Consider the following 17378-nt stretch of genomic DNA (forward strand, 5'->3'; position numbering starts at 1 on the left):
GTCCGGGGTTCGATCCCCGACTGCGTCATACCAAAAGACGTTAAAGGATGGTACTTGTTGTTACCCTGTCTTGCGCTCGGCATTAAGGGGCTAAAGCAAGGACTGGTCGGCTCGGAGTCAGTATACTGTGTCTGAGTGGGGTTATTCATGTTAAACTGCGACATGGTATCTCATTGAGCTAGCACTATAAATAGGCATCAGTCCGGACTAGTACAAGCAGCCACACAAACACACACACGTACATGCACGTCGCTATATAAGTGCAATAATCTTGGACGCGACGTTAAACCCCATTTCACCTCACCTTACCTCGTACAGAAACTCTTTCACGTACTGGAGACATGGGGAGAAACTTTGGCATTGCCCGTCTTTCATGAGTTGCCCGAATGAAGAATACATTTGTAAATTTGCCATTTATTATCAAAGTTTTGAATAATGTCGAAATATTGTCTTTAACTCAATGCTGACATGGTAATAATCGCCCGAGTATTAAAGTATGAAGAACCCGTGAATATTCGGGTTAGAATAGGTCTTCAGCAACCCATGATTGTCATAAAAGGCGACTGTGCTTGTCGTAAGAAGCGACTAACGGGATCGGGTGGTCTGGCTCGCTGACTTGGTTGATACATGTCATCGTATCCCAAATGCGTGGATCGATGCTCATGATGTCAATCACTGGATTGTCTGGTCCAGACTCGATTATTTACAGACCGCCGTCATATAGCCGGAATACTGCTGAGTGCGGCGTTAAACAACAAATAACCTTACCTAAAGTATGACGAATGCTGCAATGGTTGTATAAATTCTCTGTGTATGTCTACCACTGTAAGGTAATACCTGTCGTCAATATATAACCAGGTGCATGCATCTCGTCGCTGACTCAGGTGGGTCTATTTTAACATCTATCTGATAGATGAGTACCCGTGATGTACATCGCCTACTATGACGTTAGCGAGATATAGATGGCCTTTGAATGAGTCGTGTTTAACGCCGCTCTGAAGAGTATTTCAGTTATGTCAGGGCCTGTCTGCTTACTGTGGGTGGAAAGTCCAAAGTGACATAGGTGTTTCGTTTCCATGAGGGTTTGAATGGTGCTGAGAAACCAAGGATAATAAATTAAATAGTGTCGAAATTGACATTCGAACTTACGACCAGCGGATCCTGACACGGCTAAAGCGGATCCTGACACGGCTAAGGGACACAGACTTGCAGAGCCTTAGGGCACCCATGTCACCAGACATCACAACCAAAATCGCATTTCAGACACGGCAAATCAGTGAGTGAGTGAGTTTGGTTTGATGCCGTTTTTTACAATATTTCAAATATATCACGTCGACGAATGTGTTATACCTGACCATTTTGATGAAATCCATGATGCTGACAAACCAATAATCAATGAGAGCGAATGTTGGATTCGAACCCACGATATAGGTTTCTGATACCCTTGGGTAAGAGTTAGGAACGTGAGGTAAGGCGCCTTGGCGACAAGATCACTCGTTAGCCCAGATACAGCAGTATGCACATATGAAAGTAGATGACAGTGATCATGAACTCCTATAGTTAATATTAAAACGTTGATAAAATAATTTATTTCCTTGTTTTTTCAGTCATCAGCTTCTGTACAAGTTAATGACAACCAAGAAGAATTTGCAAGCAGACAGCCAAGCTGGGTTGATACTTGCAATACCATCATCTGAAATTATCGACTATTTTCCATGCCCTGGTGAATGTGGATTAGTCCTATGACTTTTATTTAATTAGTATCCATCCTCTTATACTTACGGTTCATTGTGACTCTTCAAAAATGTCATATATTTAGCGTAAGTGGCGACAAACTACCTTCCCTTCAAATCATCCCATTTTAGTTTCGGTCTGGCTATTTCTATATTCCTTACGAGGCAGTGATAAAGATGGCATTACCCCATTAATCGACACTGATTGTCCGGTGGGAGCCTTAATATTTTCTTTGACAATCTAGGCCAATCGCGACACGATTAATATCGATTTGTCTGGAGATAATATCTTTCCGGGAAAATATATATCAGCGAAATCATAAATAAAGCTGCACTGGTGTCCAGAAATATCTAGATTTTTTTAATAATAGGGTTTAAAGTTTCAGGATACAGATCAACCTGTGTAATCAATCATTTTCTACACTGAAATAGTGTAATATGGCAGTGTAACTTATTGTTAAAATAGGATTGTAACTGTATCACAGTGTTTCTGATGAAATTCAATGTTTTTTTGCATTATTTGGACAATGATTAGTTGTCAGGATTGTAGAACTGTCAAATATAAGCAGTGTTGAGGAAGTTATTATATTTAGATGGTCGAATTATTTGTAAACCTCCGGAATAGCATGGATATGATGTCAGGCGTTATAGAAATATGTGGAATATTCTGTCATGTTCTAGTGACGCTGGACTGGTCTGGCACTGTGTGGAAAGTGTTGGAAGCGAAGTAGATTATACAAGTGCCTGTCACACATTTCATCTTACATTGCATCTGACATTACATCAAGACCAGATTTAGTGTAAAGACGACTTATCACCCCTGATTCCCAGCCTATTCCAATCGCGAAAGCTTGACCACTGTTGCGGATAGGTGAATATTATTATCACTGAACTTTTGTATATTACCACTGATAACGTATTTCGAATTTGATCCTCCCATGGAATATTATACTACCACTCTATTGCATACTGCCATTGTTATTGCTGAGCAGTAACTTGTATTGATTTGAAATCTAGTAAATTGTATGATGCAATTGTCGGTTGTACACCCTTTGCTGGTTATTTGTTGGTTTAACACTTAGTTCTTTTACGTACAGATTTCTGGGTTAACATATCGTTTCTGTTTGGGAAACGACACATAACAATATTTTGTTGCATATTTTCAAAACAATAAATTCAGTTTTACGCTGAAAAGGACAAAGATTTATTGTGAATGTTTAATGAAGGCACAGTAGCAAACACTGGGAATAAATATTTAATACTAAAATAACATGAACAGGAGAAATATCGATTTTTCTGTTATCTCTGAAATGTAAATTCTCTTTTTTTTAATGTGGCTGACATTTATGAAGTGGTTGTTTGCGTGTATTAAGGAGTCAAACATTCTGTATACAGGCCATGTTACACATGGAGAGTGTGTCTGTGGGGTTTGGTGGGTAAGGGTTGATCCCTACCTCATGCTTGTCGTACTTGAAGATTGGGTGGTCACAATGTATGACCTGGATACAGTCTCCTCGTGAATAGTTGCTCATGCTATCAACCACATGTTGACCTACTACCCCAGCTTCCATGATTTACATGTCACCGTTACATGACACAAATATGCTCTCTCAAAAAAGAAACGCATAACGAAAATGGTAATTTGATGCAGCAATGTATTGGTACAGGGTGGATTTTTCAAAATTATTTTTTTTGTTTATGATTTCTCTGGTGTTTTTGTCTTAAAACGTCATATCAAAACGATTCCCGCATGAAAAACACGTATGTTAAAGCATGATTTTCGATAGACGCATTTAATGTCACAGAACACGTATTGCACGTGCAATACGCGTGAAACTCGGGGATCACATCGTGTCGTGGATGGGTATAAAAGATCGGTCTCCGTCTTTTTTCATTCACTTTATTTGGAAGTTTGTGAAGACTGCTAAATGCCAAGACGGAGCCGCGCCAATAGTCACATCGCCATAGGTCTCCTGGGAGCAGGACAATCTCGACTTACAGTTGCCCGTCGAATGAATGTTCATCAAAGCACGATTTCTCGTCTCTGGGAGAGATATCGGCAGCAGAACTCGGTGGAAGATGGACCTAGAAGTGGACGTCCTCGAGTCACCACTGCGGCGCAAGATAGGTACATCCGGGTAAATCACCTGCGTCAGCGAACAGCTACAGCGACCACCACCGCTAGGCAAATATCGGGATTGAGAAGGATATCTGCACAGACTGTCAGGAACAGACTACGAGAGGCAAGTTTAAGAGCAAGAAGACCCTACTTTGGCCCCGTTATGCGTCAGCAGCATCGACGTCATCGCGTTCAATGGTGTACAAACGTTCAGGCCTGGAATTTGGTGAATTGGCGTCGAATCTGGTTCAGCGATGAATCAAGATTTCTGTTGGAACGACGCGATGGAAGAATGCGGGTGTACAGACGACGTCATGAACGTTTTGCTGACGCCTGTATCCCCCAGGTGGACACATTCGGCAGGGGCAGCGTGATTATGTGGGGAGCCATATCCTACACTGGAAGAAGTGAGTTGGTGTTGGTCCAAGGCAACCTGACAGCGCAACGCTACTGCGATCACGTCCTTCGTCCACACCTCCTTCCCATTATCAACCGCCAGAGAGAGCTATTCCAGCAGGATAACGCCAGACCTCATACGGCACGTGTCACGAGAGCCTCCCTCCAGAATGAGAACATCAATGTGCTGCCCTGGCCCTCCAGATCACCAGACTTTAACCCGATAGAACATCTTTGGGATGCCCTGGACAGACGGGTGCGACAGCGTAACCCACAGCCCCAGACACTCCAGCAACTAGCACATGCACTACAGGCAGAGTGGGCTACATTGCAGCAACATCAGATTCAGAGACTAATTCGTTCTATGCCGAGACGATGTCGCGCAGTTCTGAACGCCAATGGTGGTCATACGAGGTACTCACTTCAGCGACATCAAACGTCGATGTGTGATTCATAAACTGACTTTTTCCGATGTCGTATTCAACAGTGATACCTTGACATTTCCTGTGTAACATTTCTTCGAATTCCATTTGCTATTAACTTGTCCACAGTGTATCAAAATAAAAAAAAATCTGTAGTTAAAATTCTTATATGCGTTTCTTTTTTGAGAGAGTATATGTCTGCCTGCATGGTTCCCTTCCTCCATAACTCACACAGTGAGTGAATGAGTTGGGTTTAACGCCGCTTTAAACAGTATTACAGTTTTCTCTCGGCGTGTCAGCTTAATGTGGAAGGAAAGCCCGAAGTGATGCAGGTCTCAGACGTATACCACTTCGGTGAAACCCACGAGCACGGGTATGGTGCTGACAAACCAAGAAACATAATCGGGGCGAACCAGGATTCAAACCCACATCAGGCTTAATAAAATGGAATGTTTATTTCGCAATTTCCCTTACTTCATCTTAAGTTGTACGCAGAATAGTCCGTTCCGCTTTGTCTTTTACAAATTGGACGGGTATTAATAACAAAATGGACCTTCATTATATATGAATCAGATTAACGTGACTTCAATGTTGAATATGTATCTAGTTAAACCAAACTTTTATATCTCTGTACAATATGTAGTTTGACCTATCGTTTAATCTCGCTTTTCAGTATCTGAATCTGACTCCCGTCAGCGTGTTAACAGTCATCTGTATTATACACAACTGTTTCTGAAAAACAAATTAACGTGAAGCTGTAAAGAACAACACGTGATATATTCTTAGATTTATTACAATTACGATACTGAGACAGTAGCGAGAAGCCGATCAATATACAATAACACAGCTCAAGTAATCAGCTTCCACTCGCTCTTTAAACATGCTTCAAAATTTTGTTTGTTTGTTGTTTAACACCGCACTCAGCAATATTCCAGCTACAGGTTCTACTACACCAAATCAGAACCAGTTTGGACAGTGCGGTTTTCGTAAGGAGCCTTCATTGCAGATCGAGAGATATCTGAAGGCTGTGATTGGAGGATATTCTGTAAGATTTTTATGTCTTTCAAATGTACATCCATCCAGTTATTAAAACTGACCATGTTTTTCTATATTTAGTACTGTCTTTTTCAACATGATGACTTATGCTGAATGTGACCACAGCTATTTTCAAGTAGGTGACATTTGGTGCGAAACTGGGGGTGGTGTGTTTAGCTTCCTGTACTCGGAAAAGGAGCTGGCTAAGCTAGTCATTTTTTATTTTTTTATTGCTGCTCAGGGCAGAACTGTGCACACAGGTACAGGTAATAGCTGTTGAATGCTTAGTTATTTAAAAAAAAATTATAACGTAAGTATAGAAGTCTATGGGAAAACATTTGGTTGTGTGTGACCTATATGACGGCGGTGCTACAAGATGTAACATGATATTACCGCTGTGCACCATCAGCAACGTTCACCTTAAAACACAGCCAAATGTAGGACAGCTGAAGCTTATTAAACACACTTCAAATGTATCTGGCACGTTGTGTTTAAAACACGATAATGTTATTGTTATGCAATGCTATTATTGCACTATTAGAAGGAAATATTTTTTCAGTAAAAACGATATGCTGTTATTGCAGTAGTTAAAACAATCTATTGTTTCAGTGTATAAATCAATATGCTATAATTGTGGTAAAAACGATGTAATATTATTGCAGTATTGAAAGCGATATGGTATTATTGCAGTATTTAAGATAATATACCATATTGTAGTATTAAAAACGATATTATATTATTGCAGAATTTAAAAATATATGTTGTTTTTACAGTGTGAAAAGCGATAAGCCATTACTACAGTTTACAGACGAGTAAACTATAATGTGTTATTTATATGAAAACGTGCAGATTCTAGTGTGGTTTTCATTTCAGGTATATTGCCACACTTACTCACCCATAGATATATAGCGGCGGCGTGAAAAGAAGCCTCAAGTAAAACCAGTTACTGCGCCTTCAAGAAACAGGATCCGGCTCTCACTGGTCGTTGATGAATCTGTCTTTTCCAGATTCCAGTCTCAGCCAGGTAGAAGCCAAAAGGAGGTCATCTATGATAGCAAATGATTCTCAGCCAAGCAGGATCCAAAGAAGGTCATCTACAATTGTCAAATGGGTCTAAGCCAGGTACATGTAGTAGCCAAAAAGAGGTCATCTACAATTGTCAAATGAGTCTGAGCCAGGCAGGAGCCAAAAGGAGGTCATCCAGTATTGTCAAATGAGTCTCACCAAGAAAGTAAGCCAAAAGGAGGTCATCCGTAATTGTCTAATGAGTCTCAGACAGGTAGGAGCCAAAAGGAGGTCATCTATAATTGGTCATCTCTGTTGGAACGGGTCCTTAGCGGAGGCTTGTACATAAACCACTGTGATATAGCTAGAAAGTTGCCGACCACGGCGCTAAACAACACATAAATATAACGGCAATCCTCCTTATTCTAAGTTATTGATCTGTCATATCCCCATAACTTGAACCAGTCTCTGGTATAGCGTAATTAAATACGTGACTGTCTATAGAAGGTATCTCCCTGTATTTATGTCGAAACCTTCCCTTTTAACACATTAACATTTAATATTTTAACGTACTGGGATCCCACGCGTGGCTGTTCTGGCCACATAGCAAAGGACAACACACAAGACATTAAACAGGATATTACACGCGGCAGTGCACAAAACAATACACGGAATATTACATTGGACATTGTACATGACATTACACAGGACATTTTACATGACATTACACAGGACATTGTACATGGCATTACACAGGTCATTGTACATGACATTACACAGGCCAGTGTACATGACATTACACGGGATATTATAAAGGACATTGTACATGACACTACATAGGACATTACACAGACCATTACACGGGACATTGTACATGACATTACACAGGACATTTTACATGACATTACACGGGACATTGTACAGGACATTACACGGGACATTGTACATGACATTACACAGGGCATTGTACAGGACATTACACAGGGCATTTTACATGACATTACACGGGATATTTTACATGACATTACACAGGACATTTTACATGACATTACACAGGACAGTGTACATGACATTACACGGGACATTTAACATGACATTACACAGGACAGTGTACATGACATTACACAGGACATTTAACATGACATTACACAGGACATTGTACATGACACTACATAGGACATTACACAGACCATTACACGGGACATTGTACATGACATTACACAGGACATTTTACATGACATTACACGGGACATTGTACAGGACATTACGCGGGACATTGTACATGACATTACACAGGGCATTGTACAGGACATTACACAGGGCATTTTACATGACATTACACGGGATATTTTACATGACATTACACAGGACATTTTACATGACATTACACAGGACAGTGTACATGACATTACACGGGACATTTAACATGACATTACACAGGACAGTTTACATGACATTACACAGGACATTTAACATGACATTACACAGGACAGTGTACATGACATTACACAGGTCATTGTACATGACATTACACGGGACATTTAACATGACATTACACGGGACATTTTACATGACATTACACAGGGCATTGTTCATGATATTACACAGGACATTTTACATGACATTACACAGGACAGTGTACATGACATTACACAGGACATTTTACATGACATTACACAGGACATTTTACATGACATTACACAGGACAGTGTACATGACATTACACTGGACATTGTACATGACATTACATAGGAAATTTTACATGACATTACACAGGGCATTTTACATGACATTACACGGGACATTTTACATGACATTACACAGGACAGTGTACATGACATTACACGGGACATTTAACATGACATTACACAGGACAGTGTACATGACATTACACAGGACATTTAACATGACATTACACAGGACATTGTACATGACACTACATAGGACATTACATAGACCATTACACGGGACATTGTACATGACATTACACAGGACATTTTACATGACATTACACGGGACATTGTACAGGACATTACACGGGACATTGTACATGACATTACACAGGGCATTGTACAGGACATTACACAGGGCATTTTACATGACATTACACGGGATATTTTACATGACATTACACAGGACATTTTACATGACATTACACAGGACAGTGTACATGACATTACACGGGACATTTAACATGACATTACACAGGACAGTGTACATGACATTACACAGGACATTTAACATGACATTACACAGGACAGTGTACATGACATTACACAGGTCATTGTACATGACATTACACGGGACATTTAACATGACATTACACGGGACATTGTACATGACATTACACAGGGCATTGTTCATGATATTACACAGGACATTTTACATGACATTACACAGGACAGTGTACATGACATTACACAGGACATTTTACATGACATTACACAGGACATTTTACATGACATTACACAGGACAGTGTACATGACATTACACTGGACATTGTACATGACATTACATAGGAAATTTTACATGACATTACACAGGGCATTTTACATGACATTACACGGGACATTTTACATGACATTACACAGGGCATTGTACATGACATTACACAGGACAGTGTACATGACATTACACGGGATATTATAAAGGACAATGTACATGACATTATACAGGACTTAAACGGGACATTATGCATGACATTAAACAAGACATAGCACCGGACATCACACAGGACATTACACGGGACATTGTATAGGGCTGGGCTACGCAGATAAACGCGATGACTGAACGATCGCATCCAAAAGCGGGAGGGATATGACAATCGGTATTGGGAGAAAAGGTACAGGTAATCGACGTGAATACCTGTGAATAATACCTGTGACGTGAATAAGCAAGAAATACCCACCTGTGCATAAAATGGACTGTCCGACATTGCCGAGGTCGGATTCTATAGAGGCAGTGGTCATTATTTAGATACGTGTAAATATTTTTAAAGTTTGTACACTTTATCATCATCCTTAAAGAGACAGTACATAATGCCACTACCACATATTTAAGAAATAAACGACTCGTGGTCGTAGTGTATCGTACAATAAAACTCCCACTCGTCGTTTATTTCTTAAATAAACGACCAGGGGAAGTTGTTTATCGTACAATAAAACACTGCAGGGAGAAAAGGGGCGCAGCCCCGGGTGGTTTATTATTCCTGCAGAGGGGCGATAAACAAAGACCACGAGCCGTTTATTTCTTATATGAGATGTCAACATTATTTACAATATAAAAATGACAAAAACACATTTGCAGGCTTAAAACATATTTACCCTATTTAAATAATGATGAGTCCCAGAAAACAAACAGAGCTCGGAAATGTCGGAGAAGTCCATTTTATGAACAGGGGTTAAGTTTGATATTTCCTGACTATTCTCGTCGATTGTCGGAAACCTTTCGCCCGAAACCGATTGCCACATCTCGCCCACTTGTTGACGAGATCGTTCGGCCATTGCCTTTATCTGCGCAGCCCAGAGACATACATGAGGAAGTACTCACTACCCTCTCAAAAATAACGTCGTGCAAGTTATGACGTCACCAAGTTGCGAGTGTATGTTCGAAGCTCCAGAAATGACGTCATAATAGAACAATGTCTTGTCGTGAAATTAACCACGCCTCGTTCTTCGTTTTCCTTTGCTATTTTTCGCGTAGCTATATTATATTTGCAATTAATCTGGCTGGTTCAAGCATCTGCTCTGACCAAAAACATTGAAAGAAACGTTATGGATACTAATAACGAATGAAATTATAATTATATTTCTAAAACTTTAGTTTTTCAAATAACTGTCGTTTTGATTGTTATTGTGCAGTATGAATAACGCAAGAAATCTGATGCCGCGCAACATTAATCGCTGCGAGACTGAAAACCTTAAATGCTATCGATAACGTTTTCTATCCAGTGACAATATATATAATCATTAATGATACATTTTATGTCAAGCCACACTGACATTGAGCCTCTTACATGACCTTGAAGAGAATCCAAGTTGCGTGTGAACATGACGTTGGGTTCAGATGTTGATATTATGATGTTGATGTTGACATGTTGATGTTGAGATGTTTAAGACAGGTACTGGCCATGGCTTTAAGTCAGAATGGTCAGAAATCGAAATGGACATGAAGGTGAACGTTTTTTTAATTGGTCGACCTTGTTCACGAGGGATTTGAACACAGAGATTTCTCTCTCAAGAAATATCAGTCTGGTTTCTATTCTGCTAAAATCTGTCAAAGTTATTGCTGTTTAAAACATAGCTGATTTCTATAATTTACTTAGACTATAAATTCGCAGTAATCTTTTTATAAAGAAAAATAGTTGTAGGTACATTCGGCTATGTGCTAAATTTATTTATTTAGCTCCGCCAGGCGTTTTCGGTTTTGATGGAAAGATGACCAAGGACCATTCAATAAGAATCCCATTCCATGAGAGATGTAAGGCTAGCCGATTAATAATTGTGTTTTATCATATAATGGGTAGGTTTCTCGGCAGGATAAAGCCAACGGATAAAAACGATATCCGTTTGGGTTATATGCGGATAGAGATGCAAATATCAAAGGTCAAGTAGGGACTACTTTTGGTGTTTATAAACAAACATGTCGTCGCCCTTGTCATTCGGCAATCGAGTCAAATATTAACCATCGGGAATCTGGATAAACTACAGAGACAATTGCTGTCATAAGCAAAATAACAGTATAATATACTTAAAAGCAATGTCTAACTGTGACGTCGCTAAGGCATTTTATAAGTTTTTGCAACTTTGGAGATATAAATTTCGAAACCTTTTCCACAAATTAAAATAGTTGGATTTGGCCGAAATATATTTGAATTGTTACCTTGTTTCGTTTTGTCGCTGTGTGTACACCTGATTGCACTTCTAACGTTTTGACAGGACAGGCCGACTGTCAACAACGTCTGATCGTGGCCATGACGTCTCATAGACTAGGGTTAGAGTAGCTTCCCTTTGACAAAGCTTTGCCAAGGCTCACTAAATACAATGTTTATTCCTGATACAGGATATTTACCATCCCAAAACACATTCGCGTGATAACCTCTATTTACCGGAAGGCGGTAGGAATAATCCATGATTTAGAATACACAAAAAAAATTCAATGACTTATGAATAATTTGTGACGGATCGGAATTCCGTGGTATAGACTAGGGTTGAAGGTTTGACACCATCGAAGATTCAATTCCAGATGAGGGAAATATGTGAAAATCATCCCCTAATATTGATTATGCAAATGTGTCCCCCATTTAAGTGAGACTAAATGCAAGATTCGGTGGCAAGGGTACTCGTACAAATCGTGAGTTCTCTAATGTGATCGGGTATTTGTACAAATCATGTATTCTGTAAGAGAAAATAATGAAATCCGGGTATTTGTACAAATCATGTGTTCCTGTAAGAGAAAGTAGTTAAATCAGGGTATTTTTACAAATCATGTGTTCTGTAAGAGAAAGTAGTTAATCAGGGTATTTGTACAAATCATGTGTTCTGTAAGAGAAAATAATGAAATCCGGGTATTTGTACAAATCATGTGTTCTGTAAGAGAAAATACTTAGTAATTAAATCAGGGTATTTGTACAAATCATGTGTTCTGTAAGAGATAATTAGATCAGGGTATTTGTACAAATCGTGTGTTATGTAAGAGATAATAATTAAATCAGGGTGTTTGTACACATCATTTGTTCTGTAAGAGAAAATAATTAAATCAGGGTATTTGTACAAATCGTGTGTTATGTAGGGGAAAGTTATGTGATCGGGTATTTGTACAAATCGTGTGTTCTTTAAGAGAAATAATTATAAAAGGGTATTTGTACAAATCATGTGTTCTGTAAGAGAAATAATTATATAAGGATATTTGTACAAATCGTGTGTTCTTCAAGAGAAATAATTATATAAGGGTATTTGTACAAATCGTGTGTTCTGTAAGAGAAATAATTATATAAGGATATTTGTACAAATCGTGTGTTCTGTAAGAGAAATAATTATATAAGGGTATTTGTACAAATCGTGTGTTCTTTAAGAGAAATAATTATATAAGGGTATTTGTACAAATCGTGTGTTCTGTAAGAGAAATAATTATATAAGGATATTTGTACAAATCGTGTGTTCTGTAAGAGAAATAATTATATAAGGGTATTTGTACAAATCGTGTGTTCTGTAAGAGAAATAATTATATAAGGATATTTGTACAAATCGTGTGTTCTGTAAGAGAAATAATTATATAAGGGTATTTGTACAAATCGTGTGTTCTTTAAGAGAAATAATTATATAAGGGTATTTGTACAAATCGTGTGTTCTGTAAGAGAAATAATTATATAAGGATATTTGTACAAATCGTGTGTTCTGTAAGAGAAATAATGATATAAGGGTATTTGTACAAATCATGTGTTCTGTAAGAGAAATAATTATATATATAAGGGTATTTGTACAAATCATGCGTTCTGTAAGAGAAAATAATGAACACACGAGTTGAACAAATGCCCTGAGCGCCGAATCTTGCACTTTCTCCGTTTGTTTGTAATACACCCTCAGTCACATCAATCTTCATCTATGGTAGAGCGTCCGCCCGGACAGCCGCGTCATACCAAAAGACGTTAAAAGATGGTACTTGTTGTTACCCTAGCTGGCGCTCGGCATTAAGGGGCTAAAACAAGGACTGGTCGGCTCGGAGTCAGTATACTGTGTCTGAGTGGGGTATTCATGTTAAACTGCGGCATGGTATCTCAGTGGGCTAGCACTATAAATGGGCATCAGTCCGGACTAGTACAAGCAGCCACAGACACAAACACACGTACATGCACGTAGCTTATAAAGTGCAATAATCTTGGACGCGACGTTAAACCCCATTTCACCACCTCACCATAGGGTTTAACGTCGCTTCAGAACTATTCGAAGTGGGAAAGGGTCTTCGGCGTGACGAGCCAACGCTTTAACCACAAGGTTACCCCATCGCCACAGTTAGACTTCGATATCCCCTTTTCGTTGTAGATGGCAGGGGAGCGAATATCTACATCGGTGCAACGTGTAAAGGTTAACCTGACATCTTCATTTACAAATGCCGTATATATTTCATAACGTACTCAATCCATCGTTATTATAAATGTCAAAGATGACACATTTATTATTTCTCTTTATTGTCGTTTTTATTAACATATCGATTAAAAATGTATAAGAATTTGCTCATATGCACGCTCAACACACATGTCTTCCCTCATTTTGTTGATTTAATTGTATCCTTCTTTTCGTGCAGTCAGCAATTATAGTCTTACTTTATCATTAATCATCAGTCGTAACAGCCTGTAACATCCAAACAAATGGTTGAGATTTTAACCCCCGTTCTATGCTTGTGTAATATAACACGATACGACCAAGTCCCCACGTCTGCCCACTGATCCATTTAGCTGCTACAGAATCCTAGAAGGGACATTGTAGCTTTGTCGCGCTTTGGTTAAATTTGACACTTTTGATTGGTTTTGTAAGGGCGACAACGCGACAATGCGACAACTCGATAATATGCATTCTAGGATTCTATTTAGTCGGCTCTTAATACAAGCTGATACACCTTAGTGTGGCTATTCTAAAACCAATTCCTATGTAGTTTACCATATAAAAAGATTCAGTGATCGATGTATAATTATTATTATATTATACATTTTTATACCGCAGGTATCCAGGTACTAGCATCTGCTCAAATGCGGTTTTATTTGTTGGATCCGTTTGCATTCGAGTTATCATTCTCAACTCCCTGGGGAGTATACAGCCAAAACTTCCACATTCACCTCACATATCGGGTACCCATTCCCTGCTGGATGAACAGAGCACATTTGAACTAAGTCACTTGCCCAGGGTGACACTCAAGTTTTGACACTTTGTGTTTCGGGTGTATGAACGTATTCGTTTTTCCACCATCTGGTCAACTACTATCGTACGAGTGGGTTTTGAGTGCACAGGGTGTATGTACCGTACACTAGGGGTAGTAACAACACAGTAAGGACCTGTTAACATTGTTGGTCCCAAGGCTGAATAACAACCCGGTCACGAGCAGGATACGATCTTATCACCTGGTGCTTGCTAGCATGGTACTTTTGACTGCTTGCCCAATCTTATTGCGGTAATTGCCAGAAGAGCGCCAGGCAGGGTAACAAGAACCACCTTTTATCGTCTTTTGATATGACACGGCCGGGGATAGAACCTCGGACTTTCCGTTCTCCGGGCGGACGCTCTACCACTAGACCACGGATGCGGAACTAAACCTTAAATATCATTGTTCGTGTCTGTTTAGAACTTTACTTAAACTGTGACGATGGGTCCCGGTACATATTTGATTGGTTGATGTTTGACGCCGCACTGCGGCCTGTGAATAATCGAGTTTTGGTCAAACAAACCAGTGGTTGACATTATGACCAACGCTTTAGGTACCGTGACACGCAATCAGCCATGTCACCGGGCCTGACCAGCAAATACAAGAGAGTGAGTGAGTGAGTTGTGTTTAACGCCGCTTTTAACACTATTACAATTTATATCGTGTGCCAGCTTAAAGTGATGCAGGTCTCAGACGTTTACCACTTCGGTGAAACCCACGAGCATGGGCAGGGTGCTGACAAACCTAGAAACATAATCGGGGCGAACCGGGATTCGAACCCACAATCATAGGTCCCCGGCCCCTGATATAAGAGAAGCATGGATGGCATACGTTAAACCTCCTGACAAAGATAGGCAGCACGTTTGTCTTAAAAACCGACATTAATACAGTTGTTGTTTGTTGTTTAACGCCGCACTCAGCAATATTCAAGCTATATGACGGCGGTCTGTAATTAATCGAGTCTGGACAAGACAATCAAGTGATTGACATCATAAGCATCGATCCACGAAATTGCGATACGATGACATGCATTAACCAAGTCAGCGAGCCTGCCATCCGATCCCGTTAGTCGCCTCTTACGACAAACATAGTCGCCTTTTACAGCAAGAATGGGTAGCTGAAGACCTATTCTACCCCGGATCTTCACGGGTCGACATTAATACAGATTTGTTGGTTACACTTGTCACGATGTTACGCTGTGCGGCGTAAAACAAAATTCACCACCCAGTCTCCCATGAATACCGCTCCACTAACATGTGTAGGCAGGGGGTCCATAGACTATCACTTTACAATTATAAGTGACTTATTGTTTTCCTATTATTGTGGAATAATGTTACAACAGTTGATGCTGTACATCAGTACAATGTATAACGATCTCTGGACTCTTTGATGGAGTCTGTTTGTGGTGTGCATATGGGGATCAATTCGTGAAGTACTCTAGTTGAAAAGCAAATGCATTATGATGAGACTTTCCAGCGTGTAAATCAATTAGAAACAATGGCCCATCGACATCCATAAAAACTCGCCACGTTTTATCAGTAAATATTGTTTTACTCATTTTCGGGACAAAGAAAACATGACGCATAAATGTCAATTCCAAAACGAGGATCCATTTCCACAATTATTATGATGCACTATTGTCTTGACATCATGGTATATTGTCTCAACGCCATCTAGCGATGCCCAAGGGGGATAACCCCTCCCATTGGTCTCTCTTTGACGCCGGTGTTCATGTTTAGATAAATATCAATGTGAAATCAATGATAAAACGGCAGCGGCGACCGGAACAAGCAAACATATATACATAATGCGCAATTACATTCTATTCAGTGTCACGGCCTTGTCGAGAAGAAAGAATATCTCCGTGACAAATGTTGGAATGCATTGCCATTACAATTGTGGCCTGCCGAAGCGACAGTTGTAAATTATTAATGCCCTATTTATCTCAGTAACTTGATAGCCACGTTGAACACATAGTAGCGATGTGGTTTGCGAAGAGTGCGGCCTTAAAACGATGGTTCGTGATGAGCCACTTCACCAGATAAGACTGAAATTATCTATCGTGAGATAGAACGGTATGTGAGTTCTTGTCCGGTCAGTTAAAAAAGGTTATACAAAAACGACCTTGAATACACCACTAACCAGAGTATGTGCATAGCTCGTATATACTACTAATAAGCGTTTGAAGAACCATACTTTTTCAAGATGCTCTACATTCAATTTTCTATATTTCATTGCAATGAGTTTGGAATTCGAACCTCTGACCTTCTGATAAGGTGGCACGGGGGCGGTCGGGTAGCCTCGTGGTTAAAGCATTAGCTCGTCACGCCGAAGACTCGGGTTCGATTCCCGACATGGGTACAATGTGTGAAGTCCATTTCTGGTGTCCCCCGCCGTGATATTGCTGGAATATTGCTAAAAGCGGCGTAAACCATACTCACTCACTCACTCTGGTGTCCCCCGCCGTGATATTGCTGGAATATTGCTAAAAGCGGCGTAAAACCACACTCACTCACTCATTCTGATAAGCACGCTGTTGTCCTACTTGCTTCATGTATGTGCCTTGGTCGTGCTAGGATTCTTTGCTTAAGCCATAAACCAATGATGCTAAATAAAGATGTACATGAAGATGTATAATTCTGCCGAACCCTGCATCAGAACTGGCTCGGGGATTCGAACCGACAGTCAGTTGTTCGCATCATCTTTGTTTTATACATTCATGTTAAGGGGTATTCGTGTTTAACGGTATGGCA

At 39.8% G+C, this 17378-nt stretch overlaps 1 protein-coding gene across 1 annotated transcript; it reads right to left on the reverse strand.

Moving 5' to 3' along the window:
* Positions 1-5942: 5942 nt before the first annotated feature.
* LOC125376095 lies at positions 5943-8179 on the reverse strand. Its single transcript, XM_048387701.1, has 3 exons — positions 8137-8179; positions 7705-7779; positions 5943-5953 (listed from the first exon to the last, which is right to left on the reverse strand). Exons 1-3 carry the CDS (start codon positions 8177-8179, stop codon positions 5943-5945), a joined length of 129 nt encoding a protein of 42 aa, XP_048243658.1.
* Between the last annotated feature and the right edge of the window lie 9199 nt (positions 8180-17378).

This window comes from Haliotis rufescens, unplaced genomic scaffold (assembly GCF_023055435.1).
Source record: "Haliotis rufescens isolate VD_foot unplaced genomic scaffold, xgHalRufe1.0.p SCAF_7, whole genome shotgun sequence".
Lineage (NCBI taxonomy): Eukaryota > Metazoa > Mollusca > Gastropoda > Lepetellida > Haliotidae > Haliotis > Haliotis rufescens.